General features: G+C 39.9%; 2 protein-coding genes and 1 long non-coding RNA gene across 3 annotated transcripts; 1 reads left to right on the forward strand and 2 right to left on the reverse strand.

Moving 5' to 3' along the window:
• Positions 1 to 226: 226 nt before the first annotated feature.
• On the forward strand, positions 227 to 6,335 carry NUDX26 (nudix hydrolase homolog 26). The gene is made up of 6 exons (XM_088950204.1): positions 227 to 1,244; positions 1,331 to 1,381; positions 1,707 to 1,799; positions 5,379 to 5,473; positions 5,861 to 5,975; positions 6,077 to 6,335. Exons 1-6 carry the CDS (start codon positions 966 to 968, stop codon positions 6,140 to 6,142), a joined length of 699 nt encoding a protein of 232 aa, XP_088806330.1. The 5' UTR covers positions 227 to 965; the 3' UTR covers positions 6,143 to 6,335.
• A 3,544-nt stretch (positions 6,336 to 9,879) lies between these two features.
• On the reverse strand, positions 9,880 to 24,011 carry LOC148847588 (uncharacterized). Its single transcript, XR_016100378.1, has 2 exons — positions 23,838 to 24,011; positions 9,880 to 11,049 (listed from the first exon to the last, which is right to left on the reverse strand). It is a non-coding gene; the product is annotated as an uncharacterized LOC148847588 (long non-coding RNA).
• Positions 21,774 to 23,964, reverse strand: LOC148847589 (UDP-Glycosyltransferase superfamily protein). Its single transcript, XM_088948480.1, has one exon. It carries the CDS (start codon positions 23,659 to 23,661, stop codon positions 22,174 to 22,176), a length of 1,488 nt encoding a protein of 495 aa, XP_088804606.1. The 5' UTR covers positions 23,662 to 23,964; the 3' UTR covers positions 21,774 to 22,173.
• Positions 24,012 to 24,131: the final 120 nt, after the last annotated feature.

The raw sequence follows: 24,131 nt of genomic DNA on the forward strand, positions 1-24,131 counted from the left end.
GGCGGAATTTCGTCTGTCCGGCGAAACTCCGGCGTCGAGAAGAGATAGCAACGTCAAATGGCAAAGAGGTTTGCGAAGGATGGGCGGAAGGGGTTTTTAACCGAGGGGAGGGGGAACGGGGTTTAAGTGCGTCACGCACTGTGTGTGCGTGAAAGAAGAAAGTAATCATGGTAAGGCGGTGGGGGTATTTTTGGAAATAAACATTATTTTTTCCTGGTAAGCTGCGAAAGAAGATGGAGAGTTGCTGGTTCGAGGCTGAAGTGTCTTATCTGGAATTTCTGGACGTCTTCTGATCCGTATCAGTGTAGCTTGGGCGTCAAGTCATCAGTTGGTCAATCAATTTTGACCAGATTCACGTGTTTTACTATATCAGGATACGATAACACCCTTAGATTTGGAATCTTTCTCGTCGATTTTTCTGTAGTAAATACTGTAAATGGTAATTCACATTTAATGCTCCTTTTTATCCGTCCGTCAAGTTCGGGCCTACCATCTATTTGGTCCCTTACACGATATTCCAATCCAAGGGTTCTTCTTCAGAGTGTATGCTGAACCCGGATGTAATAGACAACAGCCCTTTATTGTGTTTCAGCGTGCACGGAACCGCCACGGTAATAAGTGCATCGCCAACATGGAACGTGATGGGCCCACTCGGTGGATGGATTTTAGGCTACAACAACGCGTAAGTCGCCAATCATATGTTGGAAGCGCAAAAGGGGAAGATTTCTAACAACGGACTCGGAATGCTTTGGATTTTCCTTACTCCTAACTGCTCCTGTTCTATTAATGAAACTGACATCATCCCAGATTGGTAGCCCGCGATTCACTTGAGCATTTCAAGCGGATCGTCGGATCTTGAACGGTTAAAGCTAGAGAAGGGGTATCTTCGTCATTTCAAGTAGAAGAGAGTGGCTTCCTTGAAAGACTACCGCGCAAAAGCAACTCCCAGCTTGGCTTTGGCTACGATGGTTGTTGCTTTGTGCCGATTCGTCTTTTTAAATTCTTCTTTCTATCGACATCCTCCCCCGGTTCTTCCAACGCCGGCTCTCTCTTTCCCATATTGCCCTCCAAAGTCGCAGAAATTCACTACCCTGCCCCTCCTCCTGAGTCGTAGGCGGTTGAAGATCCTCTGCTGCACCTCCCCCTCTTCCTCACCGTCATCGTCGTTGTCGTCGTCCATGGAAGCTTCTCCAGAAGGTTACAGAAGAAATGTGGGAATCTGCCTCATCAATTCTTCTAACAAGGTTCAGAGTTGTTTTGCTTCTTTTTTTTATCCCTAAGTTTTAATTTGCTTGTTTATTTATTGATTTCTTTTTTATTTAACATGCAGATCTTCACCGCTGCAAGGCTTGATATTCCGGGTGCTTGGCAAATGCCGCAGGTAATATCAAATTCCTAATCGCTTTTTCCCATTGATGAGTTTTCTCTTTCTATCTTTACCTCGGATTTTTTTCAATTTCATTTTTCTTTCAATTGATCTGCCGGATTCAATGGAAATTTGAAAAAGAAAAAAACTGTCTTTGCAGTGTTTTTTTTTTTTTTTCTGGTACATTTTCTATTATGTTGTTTCCTAAGCGGATTTTTTCACTGTTGTTCTCTTCTTATTTTCTTCTGAATTCCTTAATACTGTTCTTTCTTTGTCAGAAGGTGTATTGTCCTTTATGTGAGAAAAAATTAAATTCTAAATTTTGAAATTGCGTGTACAGGGTGGTGTTGACGAGGGTGAAGATCCAAGAAATGCAGCCATCAGAGAATTGAGAGAAGAAACCGGAGTTACTTCTGCAGAAGTTGTCGCAGAGGTTTGATTTTGATATTTGACTATCATTAGTTTATATGACGTCTTAAGTGATGGTTCTGTCACTCCTTGTTAAATTTATATAAAAGCGTTGCAAACAAGAAAGCATACCATTTCTTAAAGCAATTGCTTCATTATTTGATCTATCAGATTTTTTTTGGCTTAAAACTTCGTTTTATCTCCTTTGTCATGTTTCTTCTCTCATTTGTTTCTGTGAAAATGAAATCAGTGCTTTTGATTTCTGAAACGTTTGATCAACATGTTGAAAGGTTCATTCTCACTCAGTCACTCAGATAGATTGCAAGGTTCTCTAACTCAACTTAGTAGTGGTCTCATGGAATTGGGTATAATGGGGTAATGGGAGAGTAGATACACTGTGATAGACAGAGTTTTTTTATTGGTAATATTTTTTTATTTTCTTCTTATATGGTGTTATTTATTTCATGGAAGCAGCTATTCCCTACTTCCCTGCCTTGGAATTGCCAGTCCTTGTACTTTTTTTCTTCTCATTCTTTATATTCTACTGCCATTATGTGGATGGTTGGGAGACTTAAGTATGCAAATCCCCTCTTGAATGTTAATTAAGAGATTATCCTTTTCCTTTTGATGGCATCACATTTTGCTTGTGATGAATGTGGAGGACCTTGAGAATGTTGTGACTGCTGGATGAATTGGCAGGTTTCAATCGTATATGTCCTTGCTATAAAGATTTGAAAAAACAGGAAAGAATAGCTCTAAAACTATGTGCAGATTCTATAACAAATTCTCTACCTCGTCCAGATTCTAGAATCCATATACAATCCTATTCTGGGATTTTGGTAGAGTGATTAGTATCCCAATAATCCAAAATTTTGGAACCCAAAGGATCCTTGTTTAATACATCATATGCCAAAGGATTAGGACACCATCAGTTCAAATTTAATAGAAGAAAGAGAAGTTATAATTGTAATGATTTTGATGAAACATAATTCTTATTTATTTATTTATTTGTTTGTTTATTTTTTACCACAAAGTGTTCAATAAATGAAAGAGAGCTCAGAACATTTTAAAACTTAGGTTGCTAATGTATATCTTGGAGGGTGGCTTTATGAGGATGACAGTGGACTTCTATCAGTGTTTTATAGAAGGAGATCCCAACTCATCACCCTAGTTCAGATGGTTTGAAATTTGACAGGATCAAGGAGGAATCAAATCGGCTAGCCCTCCATTTTGGCAAGAGGAGATTTTATTAAACAGGTATTGGGGTTACATTATCTCTCCCTTGAGGAGCTTTTATCAAAGGTAATATCAATTTGATGGACATAGATCGGCAATGAACGTATCAATTCACATATTAAAAGGGGAGAAGACTGGGATTCATGTCTAAAGCTTACATGGAGAATGTATCTTACCATATTAAATGAATACTTCTTGAGTATGTATTTGGACAATGAGATTTAAAGAGGCAGGATACAATTGAACATTTTTGTAGTACCAATATTGAAGATCAATGAACTAGGAGAGTAGAAGGTAAGGTTTTTGGCAATGTAGAGATGGAGAATATGGATATAGAATGCTGTCTGTTATAGATTATAGAATTGAGAGAAAGAAAGGAGAGAGAGAGAGAGAGAGAGAGAGAGAGAGAGAGAGAAAGCAACAAACTGATGATATGTGTGTTGGCGTGATGCCTTGTATTAGATTATTTCAAAAGGTATTACAATGACCAAACTACCCTTTCATATTATATACTTATTTTGGTGACACTCTTAGTAAAGACATCCAACGCAAGGTGCCAACCAGCTGGTCATAGCGGAGGCCTGGGTTAAGGGGGTTATTGGTTGGGGGATGGGCTACCCCCCCCCCCCCCCCAATTGTGTAGCCCTTCAGAAGATATTAGAAAAATAAAAGACATCCAACACGTACCTTTTCATGAATGGAGTACTTATCAGGTGTCGAAACTGTTTAAATCAGTTATCGCCTTGCCACTATTGTTCCCAGGTTTGTAATTGAGATCTATTGGTGTATCTTTTGGATTAGATTTCAACTTCTTTGCGTCCTTGAGAAGATGTAGGACATAATTCCTTTTATAAGATGAAAATGTCTATGTGTAATCTAGCTACTTTAATCTCTGTCAAACATTTAAATATAGTCTATAAACGTGTATCAAACATTTGAGTTGATCAGACCGGATTGGACTAGTCAACCCGGGAACCAGAAGGCATTCCGATTTTTCAAACTCCTCGTTTTCATTTCTTGGATAACTGGTGAAACCGATCAGAACCCAGTAGAACCATTGAAAACCACCGTGTTTGAATGACCCAACTGGTTTTCCATGACCCATCCGGATCAATAAATGGCTAGAATTTGAACTTTCTCTTTTAACATAAATTTTGATCAAACACGTGTATTTCTAATAAAAATGCAAATTGTAAGACTTGAACTGGTCAATTATACAAAAAAAAAAAAACACCTTAGCCATCGCCCATACTCCTGTTTTTCATTACAATAACTTATATTTATCTTTTATGCAACTCGTGGTCAAACTGTTTGACCTGTAACCTGGCAACCATTCCGGATTTGTGTCCGGTCCGAGTCTTAAAACACTGGTTTATTCTAGTAGCGGTGAGTGATCCCACACACTAGAGTGATTCTAGGCCTTCCACGAGTGATTTAGCTTCTCTCTACTTCTATTCTTTTTTTGATAGACAACAAGACAGATCAAGGGATGATCTCAAATCCAAACCAAAAGATGGACTCCTCTCTACTGTCCCAGCCAAATTGAACTTCCCCATATTTACTTAAAATGGTTGTTCTACACAATGCTTCCCTCTCAAGCCCAAACCTCTAGAGCCATTTCCCAAAAAGAGCATTTTTCATTATTCTAACTCTTTAAGTGGTATATTGGTAAATTTTGTAAAGCACTTTAATTACAGTGACTACCAGTCTACCACCCAATGAGAGATCTTAAATTTTGTAAAGGATGGCACAGTGACAGTACATCTTGAAAGTGTTACAGAGGTTGCTATAACTGCAACTGTAATGAGAAATATTAACAGGCGTGGAAATTATGTTGGGTCGGGACTTGGGGTGTTCCTGTTGGAGACTAGGTTTCACAGAGAAACATTCAAATTGCTTCTCAACCATGGTTTTGAAAACCGGATTGGTTAACCTGGGAACCGGTCATAGTTCTGGCTCCGGTTTTGGACCCCAAAACCATCTAACCGGGCATTGGACCAGATGGTCAGACCATTTGACCCGGGAAAACCTTTCTAGTTTTCTCTCAAACTTTGTTACTGTACATTCTTGTTACACAATTAATGCCTGGAAAAGCCTCTTTAAACCATAAGACTGATTTTTTGACATTAGTAGAACCAACAAAGAGTGCAGGGGAGGAGATCTTCAATCTCCCGATGCTGTTGAATTTATGCTGTTAACGGGTTTTGGTTGCTGATGGTTAATTAATCATTAGTTGTCATATTTTAAATATGAATATCTTCCAGGCCTTCCAATAATTTTTTCCCGGTTCTAATTAATGTTTGCTTTATGCTTACTGATGGAATATTTATCAACTGAACCAGTTTGTGAAATAAAATTCCTTATTCAGGTTCCTTATTGGTTGACTTACGATTTTCCACCTGAAGTTAGAGCAAAACTTAACCGTGAGTGGGGATCCGACTGGAAAGGTCAAGCACAAAAATGGTAAGCTGCCAACTGACTGATGTTAACTTCTAGTAAAAAGGGCAAGATGAAAATAACAAGATGTATAGTGGGCCCTGAAGGCCTTCACCAGCCAAACAAAGCCATTATTACGAGAGAGAGATCCAGTAAACAATATTTCCATCGACTTATTCCTTGACATTTTATGAATGAAATTTTCCTATTCCTTCCCCTTGGCTGCCTGAATGGAATAATCATATGATAAGGTGGTATTGTATGATGAAGTTGAATTTTAGTTTATAGAAACTTCAAAACCTTTATTAGAGCCAACTTTATATATTATAATTAATAAGCCCTACAGAATGAGCTTGTATTAACTTTTCAACTACACTTGAGCGTATTTATTAGAATTTGCATCTTTGAATATAGGTTTCTTCTTAGATTCACTGGAAAAGAGGAAGAGATAAATCTTTTGGGTGATGGAACTGAAAAGGCAGAGTTTGGAGAGTGGTCATGGATGACACCAGAACAAGTAATCGAACATGTGAGTATAACCAATTTCCTTATCGCTTACATATTTTCATAATACTGGGAATTTTATGTCAGCATCTTATGGTCAATATACATTTTAATTTTAATAAGCAGGCTGTGGATTTCAAGAAGCCCGTTTACGAGGGAGTTTTGAAGGTGTTCAGTCCCCATCTTCAGTAGGATTCTGTTGGCCAATTGCAGATGACATGTGGATAATTAGGAATGTTACTTTTTCCACAATTAGTACTTCAAATCTGAGAAAGCTTTTAGAGTTTTCACCCTTGGAGAAGTCACTTTGAGGGTGATTGCCCACTAAACAGAATTCTTTCTTGTATGCTGAAATACAATAAAGATAAAGAATTTAAGACTAAAACCTATATTGCCTAATATGATAAATTCATATCTAATAAATTTCTTAAAACTAATTAAAAAAAACTAAGGCTGCGTTTGGTTGCAGTGCAATTTATTTGCATTAGTATAAATGGATGGGAGTGCAAATGAGAAGAATGCAAATTCTGATTAAATTTTGTTTTGGATTTTACTTTAGTCTATTTCAGGTCTTATTTTACTTGGATCAGTGCAAATAAATTCACATTGCAACCAAACACGGCATAAATATTTAATAGAAATTGGAATCATGTCATTCCAACTCCCCTTTAAAGAATTTCTATTAAAACAAGAAGCCTAAGTGAACTAATAAAGTGGAAACAAAAAAACAAATCGACCGAACTGATCAACTAGTTTCGGTTTGGTATTTCTAAAAAAAAAATCGAAAGGACTGGTTTGATCTTCAGTTAACCTGGAAAAAATCAGTGGTTAACCGAACCGATTGGTGTTTATGTGTATAATTTATCTATTTGATTCATCGAAGGACTAGTTTAATACTTTAATTTGAGATTTACGCGCATAGTTCGGTAAATTTAAACCGTAAGCACCCTTAGTTTGTCGTGCAAATTTCACTTGCATTCCTAGGCTCAGTTTGCAATGTTGATTTTCATAAAAATTTGAAAAACCAAAGTGAACCGAAAAAATCTTTAACCAAACCGATCAGTATATATATATAATTTTTATTTATAATATATAACATTATATTTTTTATATATTTATAGTATTCGACCAGTTTGATTTGAAAATCTTCCCCATTGTATAAAAGAAAATAGAGATAGGAGGAAGCATGGTTTTCAAAACCGGATCAGACAGTTGGACCAGAAAAATTGGGAACCGGTCAGGTGATTAGTTTTGTTTTTTCAGAAAACCAGATTTTTTTCAAAAGCCATTGATTTTGGTCAGCAAACCGTTGACCTGGGTGGTTAACCGTTCGAATGGTTTTGACTATTTTTATTTTTTTTATGGGCCGACCGTTTGACTTTGAACTGGACCCCTGACCGGTTTGTTCTTTAGGCCGATTTTAAAAACTATGGGAGGAAACTTATTTGCTTGTGAGATAGGATGCAACTCAAGCAAGGTGATGTGGTCCTCAAAACTCTTTAATAATTGAAATACAAAAATAGGCCCAAACTCAATTTTTGAATAAATAAAACAAAAAAAAAATCAAAAAGCACACGGTTCAAAGTCTCAATATACTCTTCTGTGTATCAGGGTATATCAATATTTTGAACCTTGGTAGAAGGTGGTGCAAATTTTACATCAGTTCTGAAATGTAAAATTTGCACTGTCTATGAATACAAATAAGACAAAGTACTAGTACTGTTCACGGGTTGGGTTGGGTCGGTTTATTAGTGTTTTTTCAACCGATCCGACTTGGTTGGATTACCTATAGATTAAACTGAAACCAATCCTCTATTAGGTAAAACCGATCTAGTCAGTTTGGGTTTCAACCAACTCTAAGCTTACACAATGCACATGAAGTCAAAGTGCTAATATTATATATAATATTTCAAAATATAATTTTTAGAAATATATATTTAAAACCAAAACATATATACAAATATATCAAAATATATATTTTCTAATTTCTGGAAATATATATCTAATATATTTCAGAATATATATTTTTTCACATAATTTGGTTCAGTTTTGGTTTTTACATATAAAACTGAAACCGAACTGAATTATCAGTTTGTTTATCTTTACAACCCGAAACTGAATGATAGTAAAGAAAAACTGACCAACTCAGATTGAGTCGGGCTGGGTTGGTCGATTTGGTAGATTTGGATTTATTTGTGAACAGCCCTACAAAGTACAAATTTTACATCATGTATGAGTGCAAATCATATTAAGAGACAAGGGTGCAAAACTAAACCTGATGTTTATAAATATATACAGTACAAATACAAATACAAATATATATAGTGTAAGACCTTGTATATGATGTTTATAAACTTTCTATGGGCACCTTCCCAAATTAAGCCCAACTTTCAAACTTAATTTGGTATTCCACATTTCCACTAGGTTCCCGATTTATTGTAGTTGAAGCATCCCTTGAATCTGCACTTTTCAAAATCGGATTGGATCAGACGGTCATACTAGAAAAATTGGGAATCAGTCACCAAATTGGTTCTGTTTCAGGCCAAACTGTTTTTTTGACAAAAACTGTTGATTTGGTTAACAAATTGCTAATCTTGGTGGTCGAACCGTCGACCTAGACAACAGTTTTGGTTGTTTTTTTTTTTACTTTTTATTATTTTATTATTTTTGTCAAACAAGCCATCCATTTGGTTCGAAACTTCCAATGGTTGGATCATTCAACCCAGGAACCAGACCCCATAACGGTTCTCTGTCCAGTTCGGTTTCAAAAACCTTGTCAATAACAATAAAGCCCATGTGATCTGAATTTAGGTATCCAAACTCAATTCTATTATCTAACAAATGGCAAAAGGCTCGCTAGGGATCTGCTACCAACACAATGCTCCCAACTTTCGACTGCAGTGGCACATTGTGAACATCCCTCTTGTCGTTCATGGGAAATGTTCCAATGTATGACTGTTATGGTTTGTAAGGACATAGTTGGTAGCATTTATTACTAACAGATCTCGACTCCAAAAATCTATGATGCATGAATTGCACCATAAAACCAAAAAAAAAAAGTGAACCAGTGATAAAACAACACACCACAGAAGACATCTTTAACGTTGTTGAAAGTTTTGAAAGGTCAACAATGAAAATTAAATAGACCATATGTCATCTTTAATATCATTAGTTGAAATCTTGACTTAAGGTGTTGCAAATATTCATTATTATAAATAAAAAAAAGAGGTTTATCTAGATCCCACTTGCCAAAAAAAAACTATAACCTAAAATTCTAAAAAAAAGTCTAATAGTCAATATAAATTAGATACTAGTGGATGAAACCAATCAATATCCAATTTTGATTTGATTAATAGGATCGCATTTTCAAATCCAACTCGGTTTCAAATTCAAATCGGATTAAATTTAATAAATTCTGCAGCCCTATGTTGTTGGAGCTTTTCTTGGTATTGCCTTTTCATTATTCTCATTTTTTTATTCAAGAACAGACAGCTTCTAAAAACTTTAACAAGGGCCTTTTGCAATTTATCATTATCCTCCCGTAGAGCTACGATCATGTTGAGCAATCTACTTATTTCATGGTTGCAAATATGACCCTAAAAACAAATTTTGTGATCTCATAAAAATAAATAAATATAGAGCAATGGGTATAAAAGATGGGGATGCAAATTGTATCCGTTATCTGAATTCAAATTCAATTTGTCATAATTCAGTTCTGCAAATGGTATCCCCTTCACAGGGGACAGTTCTAAAATCTAAATCACTTCAAGGATGATTGTTTCCTAAACAGAATTATTTCTTCTCTAACCCTAAGTTGCTTGATATGATTAGATTCATATTCTAATAAATTTCCAATTTTTTAATTAAAATAATTAACATAGAAACCAAATATAGGAATGCATCACAAACACTTACACCAGAACTTATAATTTGACCTTTCAACCTGATGTTTATTATTGAAATGGGACATCAACCATTCATCAAAATGGTTATATTAATGGAGGATCCATGTTCTGCATTTTTTTTTTCCTTTTTTTCTTTTTTCTTTTTTTTTTTTTTTTTTGAGAAAAATTAGCCAGATTTCATCAGATAAAAGAGAAGTACATGAGAAGATGTACAACACAGAGGGGAAGCCCCAAAAACTTAAGCAGAAGCCTATCACCATACAAAACCTCCAAAAGAACACCAAATTTAGCTAAGCCATCTGCAATAGGACTTAGCTCCCTCGGAATCCAGATCAGGTTTGCATTTAAATAGTCCAGAGAATCCCTAACCTCTGCCAAGTAACGACTCAATCTCCATGGTCCACCCTCCTTGTCCATTAGCCAATTTATGGTATTTGCTGAATCGCCTGCAACAGTTAAATTCTGAACATCTAAGTTTTTCACTATTCTAATTCCTGTGAGAGCAGCCATCACTTTGGCATTAGTAGAGTCAGCAAAGCCTATTGGACCACCGTAAACCCAAAAGATGTTACCCCTTCATCCCTTATAGTGCATCCAATGCCAGCTAAACCAGGATTGCCTGAAGCGCTTCCATCAAAGACAGTTTGAGAAGAGTGTGGGAGGAACAGAAGAGTATAAGCACTTCTGCTAATTTCATTAACTGAGAAACCTTTGAACAAATCCGCATTAACAGCCCAAAGATTACAAAGGTAAATAATATCATAAGATGAATTCTTCAAGGGATCTGGTCTCATTGTCAAAAAGGCGCTTATTTCTTTCCTCCAAACTCCCCACGTTATTGCATGTACCATTTGCCAGTAAACTTTACCCCTTTAACTTAAGCCTCTTCCTTGCCACTATTGTAAGAAGTCCAGAATATGCTCTGGAACAACCCAACTGTACTGTAACCAGCCAAACTGAGGAAGTGGTACCAGAACATTGCAGTACATTCTGCAATAATTGCATGGAAAATCCTCATAAAGAATCAAAGAACTACTATAGCATTCAGAAAATCATCAGCTCCAAGTACCATTCTTGTAGACCAAGAAAGACCCGGTTCCACTATAAGCGGATGCTAATGCCTTTCCAGTGGACGTTGGCTGAAAAAATGCCAAGTGAGATGGATCCAGGACAAATCCCATACAGAAATTCTTCCTACATAAAAGAAAATACAACTGTGACCAAGTAAACATGAAGGAGGGGAATGCAGGTCTAAGAATAACTTCCAAAAATCCATACAAATGGATACCCACATAGAATTCTTGAGGAAAAATAAATATTTGGTCTTCAGCCTAAAATAGTGAAGAATTAACTATTCAGAAAATATTTTCCAAAAACCAAATAAGAGACTAAAGTGCAAAGCACAAAGTTCAGTGACTCTGGTCTTTAGAATTGGGCACCCTTATAACTGAAAGAATGACCATACCTACAAGGATGTTAGCTTATTTCGTCACTTGTAAAAGGCACAGAGCGATTTTGATTTATCCCACCAGAGTTTATCCCCCTTTCAGTGTATCCATTAAAGAGAAGGTGGATCAGTCCATTCGGGTAAAATCTTGTTCTCATGCATAAAATGCTAAGGTTAGAATCACCCCTCCCAAGTCCCCAGATTGCCAGGACAAACATTGGGTAATGTCCTTTTGGAACAGTCCATTCGGTACATTTGTTCAAGAGTCAAGGCTTCAACTTCAATCCATTCAGTTCATCCATCTCAAGTGGCTCCCTGAATGAAATAAATGGCCTATCCAACGTTTTGCACGATTTGATTTTATTTATTTATTCATAATTTTTATTGGTCTCAAGTTCAACTATCCTGCTTCCACTCGGCCAGTTGAACCAGTCTGGAACATTGAACCACAATCCGGAAGGGGTGGCAAAGATGACAAATTAGAGACAAGCAGTTGGGTGGCAATATGTTTTCTTCTGTTTGAAGGTGTAACCCAAACTGCTCTAATCCCACAAAAAGAAGGTACAGCTTCTTTTTCACAGAAGATCGTTCCATCTAGGTCTTTATAAAACCCTTCAGAATTGTTAACACGGGACTTTTTTTGTGACTGCCCTCTTAAAATGTACATCCCCAAATTGAAGGACGGAATTTTTTTTATCTAGTTTCCTTTGCACGGTTACCACATGAACTTTTTAGATCCACTGAACCTGCAACAACTCTGTAGCCTTTTTTTAATGGTTCTGCAACTAGGCAGCCAACAATCCTCAGACAAAATAAACAAATATACCTGCAAACGTGATAAGGAATTACATGGAGAATATCACCATGTCAACATGATGAGAAAGTACAGCTTCTGTAAACAAATGGAATTCAATGGACACCTTGCAAAACTTATGGATAAGCCAATCGTCTGTCAATCTAAGTTCCAGTTCCATCATCTTTACAACTTCCTCAACCTGCCAACAAGAGAGTTTTCTAATAGAATTTCCAACTTTATGGGAGCGTGCTTTATTAAATGAGCTTCCGAGAGATCCAGTGAATCCGGACCTCCACCCAACAAAAAAACGCTCCAACACATTCCAACATAATCCGTGTCCACACATCTTATACATGATGGATCCCAACAAAAAACCCATGGGCTGAAATCCCATATTTATGGCTTCACAACCAAGATGTCCATGTATAAGACTAAAGCCCATAAACTTAGACCTAGTTTAGTAGTTTTTTTTTGTACAAGTGAGGTCTACTTGCTGAATGGGAGAATGCATCTTAAGAATTACGTGGATATTAAGAAGATTTTTGAAAATTAGTTAAATTTGACTTATTTACACTTTATTTAATCTACATATTTACCTTTTTTTATTTTTCTCTTTATATTGCTGCAATTGCTTCTGTTCTTTCTTTTTTTTTGGCAATTTGATAAGTCATTCAATTCAGCCACTTCAGCTGCTATCAAATGGTCATAATTCTTTAACCCAATTTCACTCTTTTACCCCTTTCTTTCTTCCCTATCCTATATACTTTTTAGTGTTAACATTTTTGGACAATACGCTGCTCGTTTGGTCGCAATGCAAATTTCATTTGCAGTGATATAAATGTATGGGAGTGCAAATAGGTTGAGTGTAAATTCTGGTTTATTTTTGCTTCAGATTTGACCTTGTCTTATTTGTTTGTGAGATGTAAAAAAGGAAGTAAAATGGTGTAGTCCCACCTTATATGGAAGACAATGGAGGTAGGAGGAGGGTTAAATGTTTGGAAGTGAGGTAGGAATCAAATTGATGTGGTTCTGGTTCCCACTTTCTATGAAAGAGAATTAAAGAAACAAGAAAGACAACTTTAGAAACTTGAAATCAGATTCTTGGGACAAGAAACCCATGGCTGAAGTCGTCATGTTGGATAGCTGTTGATATTTATGACCACAAGTGCCGAGCTCAGTCAAAGACTTAATGTGCTGCGGGAATGACCAAGGCCTGAAGAAAAAAAGGAAAGGTTGTCTGGAAGTCTGTTCCTGCAGCTGAACTCTGGTCTATCTGGACTGAAAGAAACAACAGAATCTTCTGTAACAAAGTGAAGAGTTCAGAAGACTTAACCCTTTCTGCTGTTAGCAGACTGATATCTTGGGCATCTGTAAATTATGATTTCAAAAACCAGAATGTGTCTGAGTGGTTAAGATCCCATTCCCTTTGGAGTTTGTAATCCGATCTGCTTTCCTAGCCAATCTCAGTGAGGCTAGGGAACTGTTGTACTATTTGCATGATGGTTTCTAATAAAATTTGATGAAGGATGATTTGACCCAACCTATGAAACGGTGACACGTAGACGCTGACTTAGCATGAGTGACAGCCCAGCGTTGAAGCCCGATGCGACCAAGTGATGGGGCCACGAAACAGTCCGCTACATTACAGCTCATGAGGGGAGGAGTCCGCCGCGACGCGAACTCCGGGTTCCCTGCGCTATCTTTGAAGAGATACTCCGAGGCAACTGTAGCTCGCAAGCTAAAGTTATTAGCTCGCCCGAGCTCCCTAGCAGACAAGTCATTCCGAGGAACAATTCCACTAAGGGTAATCCTGGAGTGTTTCAAGCTCGCCACAAAATAGCTCACTAACGAGCCGCACTAGCGCTCTTCAGGAAGCTTCTGACTGACAGACCGTACCGGTCAGACTGTGCCATATCCTCTACTGACGGTGCAGTCCCAGTCCTTTCGACAGTTTGCATCCATGTCTCTCAGCAGGCAAAGGCGTGCCTGCCACTTTGGAAACGTGTCACTCACCCGAGCGAGGCGTACGCCACAACAGCCACCTGCGCAGCCTTGGCAGCTAACGGCTATGGCAGGAGCCCAGTGGCGGGTATGCCCAACCTAATGTGAGTATCCCTATAAAAACCCTTAGGGCAGAAGAGAAACTGCTTCTTGAACTTCTGATCTCTTGAATATAGTGGTAACGCGCTATCTACACTCTTAGCCTTTCGCCTTTTCCTTGCTTCTATCGAGTACTGACTTAAGCATCGGAGTGTCCCTACCGGGCAGACCCCCAAGGGATTCTTCTTATTCTTCCCCATCTCATGTATCTTCCAGGAGCCACACGAGTGCCAGCTAGGAGTGACCGGATTGCGCTACATCATTTGGCGCCGTCTGTGGGAATCGCTTCAAAAGGCCTTTCTCTCTAAACTTTCACAATTCTCTTCTTCCTTGAAAAAATCCAGCACTCATGGCTTCCTCTAGCAACGTTGGACGAAGCGCGGAAATGGATAACTCCAGGGAACAACCCCAGCTTCCTACTGTCTATATTGGACAGTTCACCATCCCCATCTCGGCGGACGGAATCCCCAGCTTGAATGTGCCTCTCATAGTGACACCTGTCATCGCCCCACTCCCTGCTACTGTCGGAACAACGTTCACCAAACCTTCGGTCGTGCCCCCAACGGCCAGCCCAAACCAACTGGAGGACTTGGTGCAGTGCATGCGGGCCATGCAGGCCCAAATGCAACAGTTCCAACAACTTCAGCTCTATCAACAACACATACTACACCAAGTCTCCCAGTATCAGTATCAGCAGTAGTTCCCCCAGCTGCCTCAACCTCAGCTTCAGCAGCCGCAGTCCCCGCCCTGGCACCCAGCCCCGTAGCAAGCTAAGTCTCGCCACCAGGACAAGCGCCCCTCTGGCCAAGGAGAGGCCCCTCAAAACCTCCCAAAAAATCAGGCCTCCCCCCGCAACAGACGAGAGACCGGCTACCCCAGTCTCGCCGCGAGCGGACAGGTCGAGAGGACCCCAGCTCGCCAGGTCTACATTACCTCAACAGTCGAAGCTTGAAACCCCGTTCTTTGAGAACCGGTTCGAGATCCTGGCAACAGACTCCAAACAGGACCCCTCTGTCCGCAGCCATCACCAGCAGACCGGGCTACTTCATGCACAAACCATTCCGGACAGCGCAAAGGTGAGCAGCACGAACGCCGAGCCCACCAAGAAGCAGAGGCACCGCCGTCGAGCTCGCCGATCTGTTACCTGCGATTTGCCCGGGCTCGGGGGCAAAGAAGAGGTGAGCTCGGCCGAAGTCAAAGCTCCCCTCCTTTCAGTTCCATCCCCCCTGTCTTCCGAACTCCTGGCAGTCCCAATGCCCAAAGATTTCAAGCTCCCCCCTCTTGACAAGTATGACAGGTCGTTTGACCCAAATGATCACGTAGATGCCTTTCAGTCACAGATGCACCTGGCGAGAGCCAGCGAGTCGTGCATGTGCGTGGTACCGGAACTTGGCACCTAGGTCGATAAGAAGTTGGGCACAGTTCGCACAAGCCTTCACGTCCCACTTCGTCACCAGCAAATGGTGCCCCGCGAATCGAAGAAAGCCTCCTCAGCATAGTGCAAAGAGAGGGAGAGTCCATCCGAGACTATATCAAGCGGTTCAATGATGCTTGTATGCAGATACCGTGCCTGGACCCCGTCGTACGCCTTGCAGCAGCCAAGGCGTGACACACAAAGAGTTCAAATGGCACATGGTCATCAACCAACCAGCGACCATAACCGAGTTTCTGAAGCTCCCGGACAGGTTCATAGCCACCGAAGAGGAGATCAACCAGAAGGACGAGGGCGCGCCCAAAAAAAGAAAGAGAGAAGTAGAGCCCTCCAATCAAGGGGACAACCGAAAGAAAAAGGATATAGTTCGGGGGGTAAAGCCAGGTCAATTGTTCCAAGCTCCTGTAGCGGACCGAGCTGATTACACCCCACTGAACGCGAAACGGGCCGAAATCCTGATGGCGATCAAGGACACCCCCGTACATGAAGTGGCCACCCCGTTTGAGGGGAAATCCCAATGAAAGAAATAAGAGTTTGTATTGCGGTTTTCACAAAGATCACGGTCACAGTACCGAGAGTTGTAAAAACCTCTATGACGAGATAGAGGAGCTCATCCGTCACGGATATTTGAGAAACTTTGTACAAAATAATAATAATAATAATAATAATAGTAATAGAGCAGGTCGGCAAGGGGAGCACGGAAAGGATGCTCCCGATTCCAACAGCAGGCCGGTCGAACAACCGCAGAGGCAGCCTCCGGAGGAGAGGCCAGTTCGGGGGACCATCCACATGATAGTGGGAGGTTCGATCGTTGCGGGTTGCACTTCAGCAGCAGCTCGGATGTTAGTTCATGAGGCCACCCGGGAAGAGCAAAACCCCCCAAAGAGGCCGAAGAGGGGAGACCCAATTTTCTTCACAGAAGACGATGTGCGAGGGATCCACTATCCCCACGATGATGCGCTCGTAATAAAGCTAAGAATCAACGACTTCGAGGTCAGGCGCGTACTCGTTAACTCAGGCAACTCAGCCGACATCCTCTTCAAAGCTGTGTTCGACCAGCTTCAGTTGCAGAGAAGCGACCTGAAGCCTACAGACACTCCTTTGGTGGGCTTCAGCGGAGAAGAGATTTGTCCCCTTGGGAAAATAACAGTACCTGTGGAGGTCGGCATGTGGCCTTGTGTGGTAAGTTTCAAACACGACTTCCTAGTGGTCACAACCCCCTCCCCCTACAATGCCATAATAGGTCGACCAATCACCCATGTCCCGCGGGCGGTGGTCTCCACCTACCATTTGGCTATGAAGTTCCCTACAGACTTCGGTGTGGGAGTAGCGCGGGGCGACCAGCGGCCTCCCCCTAGAAGTAGATGCTATGTCGCCAAAGGCCTCCCGAGCCTCCGGGATCTACTCCCAAGCTCCCCCCGAGCTCGAGGGAGCATCATCATCCTGACTATTGCCCCTGTGATAGGTGTGGTATGGGTACCCAGACATGGCTGACAGCGATTGGGACTCACCAGAGTAGACGGAACGAAGCAAACTGAGGAATTCAGGTAGACTAGGTGAAGTGCGCGACCTTAGAATCCAAAGACAGCAAGATGGCGTGGGAAAGAATGAGGCCCAAGGGGGGCCCCTATTTATAGTCTCCACCCTTTCAAATTGACGGCCCGGATCAAAGCAGAACCAACGGCCCGCGGGCGCCCTGACCGCACGCCTTCTGAAAACCGAAGGCGATTGGCGGCACGTCTTCCATAATTAAGGTAGTCACAGCCGCACGACATTCGGAGTTAAAAGCCACCTCAGCACGTTTTCGGAATTCGAAAAATCAGGAAAGCTAGAAAATCTCTTGATTCTCGCAAATGAATTTAATGAGGGCAGTCAATCAAGTTTGAATTTCGGTCAAATCAGTCATCGCGCTTCATAAACTCCCCGCGCTAAGGCGGTACTCTTAGCTCGAGGAGTGGGGGGCAATTGATGAAGGATGATTTGACCCAAACTATGAAACGGTGACACGTAGACGCTGACTTAGCATGAGCGACAGCCCAGCGTTAAAGCCCGGTGCAACCAAGTGGCGGGCCCACAAAACAGTCCGCTACGTTACAGCCCACGAGGGGAGGAGTCCGCCGCAACGCGAACTCCGGGTTCCCCGTGCTATCTTTGAAGAGATACTCCGAGGCAACTGTAGCTCACGAGCTAAAGTTATTAGCTCGCCCGAGCTCCCTAGCAGACAAGCCATTCCAAGGAACAATTCCACTAAGGGTAATCCTAGAGTGTTTCAAGCTCGCCACAAAATAGCTCGGGAACGAGCCGCACTAGCGCTCTTCAGGAAGCTTCTGAGTGACAAACCGTACCGGTCAGACTGTGCCATATCCTCTACTGACGGCACAGTCCCAGTCCTTTCGACAGTCTGCGTCCACGTCTCTCAGCAAGCAAAGGCGTGCCTGCCACTTTGAAAACGTGTCACTCACCCGGGCGAGGCATACGCTACAACGGCCACCTGCGCAGCCCTGGCAGGTAACGGCTATGGCAGGAGCCCAGTGGCGGGTATGCCCGACCTAATGTGAGTGCCCCTATAAAAGCCCTTAGGGCAGAAGAGAAATTGCTTCTTGAACTTCTGATCTCTTGAATATAGTGGTAACACGCTATCTGCACTCTTAGCCTTTCGCCTTTTCCTTGCTTCTACCGAGTACTGACTTAAGCATCAAAGTGTCCCCGCCAGGCAAACCCCCAAGGGATTCTTCTTATTCTTCCCCATCTCAGGTATCTTCCAAGAGCCACACGAGTGCCAGTTAGGAGTGACCGGATTGCGTTGCATCAAAATTTATCTTACCTTTCAAAAAAAAAAGAAGAAGGAAATGAATAAGACATATAGACCTGAAAAATGAATGACCAACATTTTGACCATTTGCATTTTGTTGGAGCAATCACCCTGTAATCAACTACTTGCCCCTGCTAACCATCTCTCCTATTGTTTTTGTTATTTAATCACATTCTCATTTTCACTTTCTTTTTTATGGCTTCAGAAAATAATTACTCCATTACAATATTCTAATGGCATTTTGATGCCCACAATTATCAATACACAATAGAGAATACTTATTCAGCTATTTGGTTAGTTATGTTAACATGGTTCAAATAACATGACTTTCAATCTTTTCAAATTAAAAGGATTTGTAGGCAATTAAATCATAAAAGAAAAATAAAAGAAGGATAAGTGGGATATATCTATCTATTGATAGTGAGTAGTGACACAATACAACTTTGTGATGTCATATAAATTGGCATGGTAGAAAAAAAAAAGCATAAGTATACTAGCAATACTGATACAAATTCAATTGCATGCTTCACATTTATATTTTATTGTTGATGTGACAAGTGTAGCTTTGTGAGGAGCATTCAAATATTTTCATAATAATTAATTACATACTACCTTGGGATTGACTGCATGCATTACCATTTTACCAGAATTATAACAGGGATTAGCCTATTCGGCATGTGATAAACAACCATAACATATTATCTTAGCTGTTTTGCATATCTATGGAGCACTTCATGGAGCTGTGCAGCTTTTCTTTGGAACATCAACCTCTCATACCTCTTACTTCCATGACTTCCTCTTTCTATCGCCTTCTATGGTGGTATGCAAGGTAAATACTATATTTGGAACCAACAAATCATATTTCAGTTTCACACCATTAATATCAAGTGCTTTGGTAGATAAAAAGCCACTTAAGGATTAGAATAACAGTCAACTAGAAGGTTTGTCCCACTCCTTACTTCAGTCTCCATCAATGACCTTTTCTCCCAACATTTGGCACCAAAAATCCATGATACCTGGATACATGTACAAACATATAATTATGACATAATGTCTTGGATATTTCAACTCTTTTTTTTTTTGTAAATTCCACCTGGCACCCTGTCCAGTAGCGTGTTTTCCTTGTCTAGGTAGCATAGCTGAAAAGAAGTAGGATTGTCCAATCATCGAATTGTGATTTGTTAGAATGGAGGATATCATTTCTCCAACAGAATTATTTGACTGGAAAGTGGAAACCACCATGCTTCAGCTTAAAATCCTTGTTGTTCAAACATAAGAGAAGTGTAGGAAAACTATGTTGTCTTCCCATAGTGGTCCAAACCACATAGAACAATAAGGCACCTCTTGGATCACCATGATAATCATTTTCCATTTGGATTTTCCTAAGAGAACTCCTAGTGGGAAACCAAAGACAAAATTTAAGGAGCCTTGGCTTTATATGCTCCCATGTAACCCATGAGCTAAAAGCCTAAAACAGATCTTCATTGAGAAACCACCACCAATATTGCTTTACAAACACTCTTTAACTTAAGGCAAATCCAACAAAAGAAGATCAAATGGAAGTTGAAAGCAAAGTATCATGCTTGAAAAAGAAATAGATCAGCCTGTGAGAACACCAATGGGATGAATGGAGATGGCTTGGACTACATCCCATAAAGAAATGGTAAGGGATACAAGAAGTAAGATGCAAAGTTGCATGAATGAAACAAAATGATCAAAAGGAAAAATATTATGATTTATAAGTTGAAATCAACTAAGTAAAGATAAAAGGGGTGTTCTCCAATGTAATCTTCATTTGGTGAGTTCCAAAAACAGAGGTCCCTAACTTGGTTTGCATTTTTTAATCTTAATTATCTAGTGTATGACTTGTTTCCGAAACTGAAACCAGAAACATGTTCATGAATTTCTTGCTTCAAAAACATATTTTCCTCAAGTGGTATGGTATTAGGATTCATAAAGCATACAATAATCAAATGAAAATTCTGATGGAATGGATATTAGCTCATCTTTTTTTATTTTATTATTTTATTTTTATTTATACTAAAACAGAATATATGCTATGTAAATTTAATATTAATAAAAGTGCAAATCAGGGTACACTTAGGATTGGAGACTAGAGAATTTAATTTGACCTTTTCCGGTACTTTGGTTCGACAATTCATAACAAGGGAAAGATTGAGGAGGATGTTTCCCATAGAACTAGGCAGGATGACCAAAATGAAGGGGTGCATTTGAAGTCTTTTGTTATAGGCAAATAGTCAAATATCACTTAGATTAATAGGAAAATTCTATAAAACTGTTGCAATGCCAATTATGTAATATGGAGCAGAGTGTTGGGCAGTCAAGAAACATGTTCAAAAAAATGAGTTTGGTAGACGCACATATGCTGAGATGGATGAGTGGAAAAACTAGAAAGGATAGAGTTAGAAATGAAGTTATTAGAAGGAACACAAGTGTAGCTCCAATGGGTGACAAAATGAGAGGAAGTGGACTAAGATGGTATGGTCATGTGCATATAAAACCACCTAAATAACTTGTAAGAAGAAGCATTCTGTTACAAGTTCAAGGGGCTAGAAGGGCTAGGGGCATACCAAAAAGGCCATGGGTCGAAATAGTAAGAAATGATTTAAGAGCTCATAATTTAACAATGGATATGGCATTAAACAGAATTAAATGGCAAAACAGGATTCATGTAGCCAATCCATATGATGAGGATGATGGTTTTTCTTTATATTCTGGTTTTCACTTTGTTCTCAGAAAAAAAAAATAGAAAATACATATTAAAGAACATGTTTTCATTCTTTTGCAGATGTGGCATGTTTTAGAAAAAAGAGAAATAAGAACATTCATGTTGGAGAAGACCCCTAAGGTAAGTTCTTCACAAGAACTGGAAAGAAGAAAATGAACTGAACAGACTTCTACAGGTCTACAATACTAATATTTGAAAGTTTCCACCCTTTCTTTGCATTTCTTTCAGCACCCATCCTGTAATCAACTGCTTCTTGGCTTCTTGCTAAGTTCTGCTGTTATAAATTATAATTCAATTAACTTGGTGACTGAAAATAATTAATATTCAAAATTTCAACAATCTTCCAACTTAAACTTTTATTCCTTTTTCTTCTTTTTGTTTTTAGACTGATCTAGATACCTCCATTTCAAAAAATGCAAAATATATATATATATATATATATATATATATCGATTTTCTCCACCTACAGAAGATTTGTTACTGCTTACTTTTCCCTTTCACAAATCAAACTCCATGGAAAAAAAAAAAAAAAAAGACTCTAGCTCATGCTGTTATAAACCTTACAGATCTGATGAATAGATATCCAGCAACAATCTCAAGAGAGAATCTCATTACTGCTTTCTTATCCCTGTTACACATCAAACTTCATTGGAAACAAATAGACTCTTAACTCATTTGGTTAAAAGCTTCATGAAGCCTTGTCATTGCTTTCTTTTCCCTGTCACAAACCAAACTTCATTGGAAACAAATAAACTCTTAACTCATTTGGTTAAAAGCTTCATGAAGCCTTGTCATTGCTTTCTTTTCCCTGTCACAAACCAAACTCCGTGGAAAAAAAATAGGCTCTAGTTCGTGCTGTTAACAGCTTACACATCTAATCAATAAAAATTCCAGTAACGATCTCACAAAAAAAAAACTCCTTACTGCTTTCTTATCTCTGTTGCAAATCAAACTTCAATGGAAACAAATAGACTCCAAGTCTCTAACTCATCTGGCCAAAAACTTCACGAATCTGATCAACAACAATTCCAGCAACAATCTCAGGAGAGAATCTCCTGATCATGTCTTCCCTTGCCTTCCTCCCCTTTTCTCTAGCCTCTTCAGGATTGTTCATCACATGCCTCATTAGAACTCTAAGCTTATCAACAGAAGGTTCAGCCCAAAGATGACCCTTGAATGGGCCTTCTGTTACTTCACTCATTCTGTCCACATGCAATGGATAACTGTTCTTCTCTGTCAAATATTCAGTTGGGCCAGACCAATTTGTTGTGATCACTGGCAAAGACATCGCCATGGCCTCCACAATTGGCCGACCCCATCCTTCTCCCCTTGATGGGAGAACAAATGCATCAGCAGCCATATAGACTCTAGGGAGATCCATCTGAGGTATGTGTGAATCGATCAGATAAACTGCAGCCCACCCACCAGCTGGTTCCTCAATACCAGAATTTTCTACGAAATCCAAAATCTTATTCCCAAAATTCCTATCAGAATGGTAAGGATTTGTTAGAAGGTACAAAGCAACACCATCCCTCCGAGAGAACTCCTTCAAGTATGATCTCAATAAGACATCCCATCCTTTCCTGTACTCCCACTTAAAAATACTGAGAAAAACAAAATCCTTGTTCTTTTGAGGTAAATCTGAACTTGAGCCTGGAATAAGCTCTCCTATGTAAGCAAGCAATGGCTCATACTTTGAAGGATCGAAGAACTTCACATCAACGGGTTGGACTATCTTTACTACCTTCGAGGATTCAACCCCACTTTGAATAAATGAAGAGACATGGAAGTCGGTAGGAACCCAAACAGAATCCATTCTGTTACACCGCTTGACATGGTCTGGGTTGACCCTATCACTTTCAAACATGGTCCGACCAATAACGAACATTGGTTCCTTGTAACCAGTGGGCGGACAAGGTAAAGTCTCAAAAAGAGGAGGATGCCAAGCTCCTGGCTCACTATGACAAATCACGATCGTCTCATTCATTCTACATTTTGTATTGTAAAGCTCATAAGCTAGACTTTTAAGATCATTTGGCAAACCATCCCAGAATTCAAGACTTTCCAAATCCCCATGTTGGTCAATCCCCAATCTGAATATAGGGTCTTTCATGTTTTCGTGCAGAGCAGTGATATAAGCCCAAGCTTCTGAGCTGTACCCACCTCCAGAAAGGAAGGGAGCCATCCATAAAACGCAGTAAGGGAGCATGGCATTGGATTTTGGTTTCTCTCTGGCATGCTGGTCTGAAGGAAGAAACCCGAAACGTCTGAGTATCGGGATGGGGTTTAGAGGGTGGGATGAAAGAGTTAATTTCAGATACCGGAGCTTGAAATGGTTTGTTTTGGTGAAACTGAAAGAGAGAGAGAGAAGAATAACCAAAATAGCTGATACCCAGAATGCATACGATTTCAATTTCAAGATCCAAGAGTGGTTTCTTTGACTGGATTGTGGGTTTCTGTGGACATCCATGACAATGTATTTTTCAGATTTTTGGGGGGGAAATCAGATGGTTAGTAGAAATTGTATTATATTACATTCTTAAAGAAATCACAAGAGGAGGTGAAGCAGTAGATCAGTAATAAGGTTTAGGGTGTTTAAAAGGAAGATAGAAGATGAAGGTAAGCAGAGAGACAGAGCAACCTTACCAGGAAAGTGAAGAGATCCAATTCCAATTTCAGTTCTGATGCCAATATCCTCGGATTGATGCTGCTTGTTACCAAAAAATTCCTTCCACTCCTTGATTAATCCCTCTCAAGGCGCGTTTGAACTTTGGAGCATGGAGGCATGACCACGGCCCATGGGCTGTTCTGGGCCGGATCGACCTCTGGGCTTACAAACTACAAACTTCGAATACCGGTATCGTACCTTTCCGGCATCATAGATTTTTCCTTAGTATGTATAGGCCAGAAATGATCCTTACAGAGCCAAATTTTGACCAT

The sequence above is a fragment of the Nelumbo lutea genome, chromosome 6 (genome assembly GCF_056320005.1).
Source record: "Nelumbo lutea isolate HS-2025 chromosome 6, American lotus-T2T, whole genome shotgun sequence".
Taxonomy (NCBI): Eukaryota; Viridiplantae; Streptophyta; class Magnoliopsida; order Proteales; family Nelumbonaceae; genus Nelumbo; species Nelumbo lutea.